This window comes from Helicoverpa armigera, chromosome 22 (genome assembly GCF_030705265.1).
Source record: "Helicoverpa armigera isolate CAAS_96S chromosome 22, ASM3070526v1, whole genome shotgun sequence".
Lineage (NCBI taxonomy): Eukaryota > Metazoa > Arthropoda > Insecta > Lepidoptera > Noctuidae > Helicoverpa > Helicoverpa armigera.
Genome location: NC_087141.1, coordinates 2,577,604 through 2,583,858, shown reverse-complemented (window position 1 = coordinate 2,583,858; position 6,255 = coordinate 2,577,604). Strand labels below are relative to the sequence as shown.

At 40.2% G+C, this 6,255-nt stretch overlaps 2 protein-coding genes across 2 annotated transcripts; both read right to left on the bottom strand.

Moving 5' to 3' along the window:
- Nucleotides 1–551: 551 nt before the first annotated feature.
- Nucleotides 552–2,819, bottom strand: LOC126055187 (uncharacterized). Its single transcript, XM_049843246.2, has 6 exons — nucleotides 2,636–2,819; nucleotides 2,360–2,510; nucleotides 1,844–1,982; nucleotides 1,419–1,595; nucleotides 1,244–1,346; nucleotides 552–1,164 (listed from the first exon to the last, which is right to left on the bottom strand). Exons 1-6 carry the CDS (start codon nucleotides 2,715–2,717, stop codon nucleotides 608–610), a joined length of 1,209 nt encoding a protein of 402 aa, XP_049699203.2. The 5' UTR covers nucleotides 2,718–2,819; the 3' UTR covers nucleotides 552–607.
- A 716-nt stretch (nucleotides 2,820–3,535) lies between these two features.
- Nucleotides 3,536–6,208, bottom strand: LOC135118461 (fatty acid synthase-like). Its single transcript, XM_064040593.1, has 9 exons — nucleotides 6,071–6,208; nucleotides 5,564–5,977; nucleotides 5,321–5,476; nucleotides 5,049–5,185; nucleotides 4,836–4,989; nucleotides 4,579–4,750; nucleotides 4,156–4,503; nucleotides 3,764–3,936; nucleotides 3,536–3,681 (listed from the first exon to the last, which is right to left on the bottom strand). The coding sequence occupies exons 1-7, from the start codon at nucleotides 6,206–6,208 to the stop codon at nucleotides 4,280–4,282; spliced, it is 1,395 nt and encodes a 464-aa protein (XP_063896663.1). The 3' UTR covers nucleotides 3,536–3,681; nucleotides 3,764–3,936; nucleotides 4,156–4,279.
- Nucleotides 6,209–6,255: the final 47 nt, after the last annotated feature.

Sequence of the window (6,255 nt, the reverse complement as noted above, 5' to 3'; positions counted from 1 at the left end):
AACAGCAAACAGATACAGTTGTGGTTTAAGAGTGTACATAATGACATGTTTATAGCAACTTCTCCACTATTCTACCTACTTTTACTAGATAATAGAACAAAAACAGGATATGCATGTACTTTTCATTTTAATAATAACGCTTAAAAGTCATCGATTCTTTATTTCTAACACGACGAGATCCAAAAATGTTGCGGGATGCGCGAACTGTTCCTCATGTCTAGCCCACCCTAAGTAATGTAAAACGCTCATGATGCGATGACGTGGGCGCTGCAGCCTGTACTTCGGTATCGATTTATCTTTTTGGAGAAGCTTATTACTTGCCATATTACTTATTTGTTGTTTCAGATAACACTTTAATTAAACTATAAGCCCCAGCTGCTCATCTTACCCCTTTAAAAAATCAAATAGCAATTTCATACATTTAGCCATTGATTTCGATGATGCCTCCTATGCAGTATTTCATTACTCATTATTACCTATAATTTGAGTTACTTTTCGTTTGCGCCGGGCTTGGGTTTTTTTTGAGCATTGTCCTTACTTTACCAAAAAAAAAATACTCCAGAAACACTGATAGTAAAATTAATAAAATTATACTGCACCCTTTAACTTAAACGTATTCTGGATTAATCGGTTCTTTCAAACAGCGGTTTCTTTTATAAAATTTGGACAATATATCACTGCCTAAATACTTATTAATTAACGAAGAACATCGTAGATCACGCGGCGTATGCTCAAGTGTAGCATCCAGTTGATGAACTACGACATTCTGATGCGAGAGCTCCGGACATTCCCGCGGTGACGTGTCGTGTAGCCTGGCGCGCAGGATGATCACCTTAGCGTTGAGCGTGGTGAAGCTCGTGCGGCAGTCGCGCAGCAGCCGCGTGCGCGCGTGCACGGCGCGCAGCAGCGCGGCGACGTACTGGCGCGAGTGCGGCACGCGGCCGCGCAGCGCGCGCACCACGCGCCGCACCTTGTCGCGGAACTGCGGCAGCGCGCGCAGCTCGTGCTGCAGCGCCGGGCGCGACTCACCCAGCAGCAGGCGCTGCACGTGCTGCAGCAGCGACACCTGCAACGACTGCTCCGACATGCCGCGCAGCTTGTGCTCCAGGTCGGCTTGGATGTCGGACGCTGTGCCGCCGAGGCAGTACACGGTGCCCGTTAGCCCTGACAATGGACAAAAGAGATTTAAATAAAACTATATGCCCATATAATTTAGGCAACATTTATTGATGTCAAAACTGACCATAGCTTTCCAATATTGCTGCCATTTCCATTACAACAGGTACGCCAAATTCATATCCCAAAAGTTGGAATTGATTCTTAATTTTCAACTTTTTCATTAGTACCTGAAAAGTCAACGATTTTATTAAGGCATCTTCTCTCTAATTTAGCCAGCTTGTTATTTAAAGATTACTTACCTCTACTAGTCGTTGGGCTATTTCTTGTAAATTCTCTCGATATTCGTCCATGCCTAAATGCAAAACTACAGCAGGTAGCTTCAGAAGTTCGCACATCTCTTCAAATTGTTCGTGGCTATCCGCCAGGCCAGGCACGATGTATAAAAATGTTTCATCGTTATCAAATTCATCAATTTGCTGAAATGTGACATAATTCGATATACATATGTGTGTTAAACATAGATGTTTTTTTTTATGTATGTCCATTGATTTTTGGTAGTCAGAAGCCAAAAAGTCTGATAACCACGCTAACCAAAGGGTGATGATGGGCTCAGGTAACTAACCAATTTAAAAGACTCAACTGCATCCAGTTATATGAAGGCAAACTTATATTTGTGAAAAGGCTAGATAGATAAAGAATAAACCAAGCAGCATTTTGCACTTACCATATTTGGTGTATGTGTAAGTGTAGGCATATACACAAACTCTGTAGTTGCAATAACTTCGTCGCGAACAATTTGAGAGATGTAACCGCTTAATCCTGGCATATTTGTTTTGTCTTCTATTTGCTTTATGTTTTTGAGTCTGTAAAATACTTTTTCTTAGATAATACATTTATTATTCATAGGGGATTTTGGTATACGAGTTATAAGTAAAACAAACGGGTTCACTAATCTTTGACTAAAAGTGAAAGGTGAAGGCATTCTTAGTTTCATGCTTGTTTGCATGCCTACAGGTCACTCAAGATCGCATGAAAAGCAGTTTCTTTTCGCTACGCTGCACCTATGAATTAAAATAAATTGATTTGTTCAAGTACTTTACTTTGGACAATTAGGACATGAAACACTCAGGTGGTGGGCTTCAAATACAAATGTTGATGTCCTCAGTGGCTAACCTTCTGTGGCAGGGCACTAGTAGTCATATCAACATGCAAGTAGCTATTAATGAAAACCACAACTTACTGCCCAACAGTCATATATGGAACTTTATCTTTCTGAATAACAATGTTAAACTTTTCTTCTAGAAGTGTACACAGATCATGTTCATTGCTTTGATCGATGCCAATTTCGGCAAGTGTTGCTTTGTCATCAACTGCACTCGTTATTACGACTCCTGTAACAAATATAATGGATTCTCAGAGTATTACATAATTTTGGAAAAATTAGATTTCTTATCATCTAGCTCTAGTATTGGAAGTTAAAGGGAGTTCAGTTATTAGATTTATCTTTCGGCCATACCTGGAAGCTGCTCAACTTGCTGCAATAGATCATGTGGCTGATGAAGTGCGTTGACTACTACGACAGCATCACCGCTAAGCATGGCGGCTTCCACAGCATCAGCAGCGCTGCGCCATGATAGCTGTTTATCTTCTTTTAGTCCTAAATCTGCAAACTATACAAAATTAGTTAGTATGGTACTTTGTTTAGCAAATCGTTTTAATTTGCCAAGCTATTTACAATGAATAGAGTATTCTTCTTCCTTTCTCTAAAAATATTCATATCTTTTCTAAATATTTCTGGTGGTAAGTTATACTTTCAAACCCCAGATGTCCTTAAGAGTATCTTTGGTTAAATACTGTCGTCTATGATACAAAAAAAAACATTTTCTTAGCTACCTTTTCCAGTTTGATTTGCACAAATAAAGCATTGAAATTGCTCTGTCGTCTCATCGAGCATATATTTCGACCGACTGTATCGTCTTCGCTTACAACGGTAAATAATCTGAAACAATTATAGTTTCATATTATCTAACCACTGTACGAGTTAGCGTATGATTCATGTTCACTTATTTTTTAGGCGTCCGTCATAAGTTTTCAGTAGACTTTTTTATCATTACCTGGTTTTATTTCATTACCTGAGCGCTGGAGAAACTTCTCTAGATACAACGTCAATCATCATCTCATGGCCGTTAAGCGTGTCGTCCGAGTCGGTGGCTACAATATGAACGCCTTCAATATGTCCCATAGCATTGGCTTCGTTGAACATATTGCGCACAGTTTCAATGGAATCTAGAGCATTGGATGATATCTCAACTTCGATCCCAAGTTTCTCCCATAACCTGCAATACTGGTTAATAGTAGTCAAACAAGCTAAAAAAAAGGTTTTTGTGATAACGTGTATTGATGATCACTCACTCTTTTTTGAACAAAGAATAACTTGAAATATTAGGAACACGTAGAAACAACTTCTGAGCTCCACGTTCGACTAGTCTATCAGCAAGCACGAAACCAAACCCATCCTTGTCACAAAATATCACGTGGCATGAGTTATTTGAAAAAGATAATCTGGAAAATCAAATCAATCAATCATTCTTTTAGTATTGCAATATGAGGTTCATGAGCTTCATGTCCGGTCAGTATTGCTGACCTGGGCTGTGCTGGGGGCAGTTGGTCGTGCATCCTGAGCAGCACCCTGCCGCGGTGTCGGCTGGCGGCCAGCAGACGGAACGCGCGCGCGGCCTCGTGCGGCGCGTACGTCACGCGCGACAGCGGACGCACGTAGCCCAAGCGGATTCCCTCACTTATCATCAACTTTATTTTCTAGGATAAAAATAATTATTATCATATTACAATTTTGATGCTGACTTCTTCTAATGTCGTCGTTCGTGCCAGGATCGTCACCATGTTTATAAAAAATATTTATCTTGTGAATGTGATAAGCATTCAAAACTCAATTTAGTTTCTATTGAACATGATTGAAATAATTTATTTAGTAGGTCAACAAACGTATAATGGCGAGAGTCACATAGCTATACTTACTTTAAATTCTTCGATGTTTCGATCATCAAATATAGATGGAATGGTAATAGTAGTGTATGATCTTGCGAAAGCGAGGTTATACAATCCAAATTGATAATTTTCCTGGTTTTGTATTTGAGTCAAATCAAATGCTAATCCGGCAAAGCCGCAACAAGATAATGAAGCCTGAAATAAACTTTAATTGCAATCGGATCTCAAAGTTTGAAAAAGATTCTTGAATTATTTTTGGTCTTACAGATTTTAGGAACCCCTTCACGCAAGACAAGACGATATCACAACCTTTGCCCTTAGTATGATACTTGACCATCGTTTTGAATGAATCATTACGAGAATTTCCTATGTGTTCAGCTGAAATAAAACACAATGCAATAGTTGAGTAACGATACTGTAATCTAGAGATCAAAAGTAATAAGATATAGCTACCTGGTAAATCAGGGAAGAGCTTCGTCAAGAAAGTTTTCTTGTGGTGGTCGCTGACGGTGGTGAAGACTCGGCAGCCGGCGGCGAGCGCGACGGCGATGGCGGCCTGTCCCACCGCGCCCGCACCGCCATGCACCAGCACACACGTGCCCGCCACCAGAAGGCTCTTGATACCCTGGCAATATTAAATATTACTTAGGTAATATACTTGATAGAGCCCGAAGTAACTGTCTCCTGATTTCGAGAGTAAGATTTCTCACCAGGCAGTAAAACGCGATGGTGTAGGCAAGCGGGACTGTGGCCGCATCTTCTAGGCTCCAGTGAGATGGAACTGGCCACAGGTATTGAACGGGCGACCGGATCTTGGCCGACACACTGCCTGATGTAGGCGTTATGCCCATTACATAATCTCCTCTGAAAAAAACAATGCAAGAATAACACAAATCTGAACAACATTAATGTGTACCTCAAGCATGTATAAATAAGGTAACAGAAACCTTTCAGTGATGCCGCTGAAACTCATTCCAAAACCCTTTTGTTCATCTTTATTTACTGGTAACCGAGCCAACAAACGCTGAGCGTCGTAGCTGTTCAGTTCGGCGTAGTGCACCTGCATCAATGGAAAATCTGTTAGTGATCCTACTGAAGTACTACCAACCAACAAATAAAAAGGGGTTGATAAAATCTCAGATGGAAACGGTGATCAATATTTAAAAGAGAAAGTTCAACATTCAATAATGTGTACCTGTATATCAATGTCGTCAGCCTCCTGTTTACGAGCGTTGGGAATTTGCAACCAGTATAAAGAATTAATATCACCAAGTTGACGACACTGAAGAGCTGCGGCACAATCATATGAACAGTTATTTGATGGCGTGTAATATTCTCCACCCCAAGTATTCTGTAAAACAAACATACATTAACTTAGACAAAAAAACTTAAAAAGTCTAACTGTCGTACTGTTGCTGTAAAGGCGCAGGGTTCCTACCTCATAAAATATGTTAAACGGCAGCTCAAAACTCGGAAGTTGCTTCAAATCTACTTTATACTTATCGTTCACCATCGCTAGGAACACTTGGTTACGGTCCTGTTGACTTCTCCATTGCTTCACAAGTTGTTTCAAATCACCAGGTGGAGGGTACGAGGTGAACGCTACCAGTTTTTGGTGAGGTTGTAAGTTAGCCCTAGCCACTACCAAGCATTGCAGATCCTCAGGTCTGGCCACAGTCACTGCAACGGCTGACAGAGGTTTCGACTTCTTACGTAACAACGACAACCTTGATGCTTCCTTGCCAACCGCCGAGACTTGAACATACGATGACGAAATGTTTTCAGAGAGCATGTTGCCACCTACAGTTACCAGGAAAACCTCAGGATACAGTTGTAGTAGGGTATCCAACATCTGAAACGAATTTTATTATAAGGTGAATTTATGGAGACTTGATTTACTATTATTTATTTATTTATTTTCTACTAATTAGTCCGGGTCACATACATTTACTTCAATTGTCTCGTTCAAAATAACAATGTCTACATCTTTTGTTTCCGTGTTTCCTATATCTTCTTGCTTAACATTAATAATTTTGATTTGCTCAATTGAGGAACCGTTTATCATTGAAGATATTTCGTTCATAACGCATGGTCGGTCCAAGTTATCAATATTTAAAATTGATAATTTAT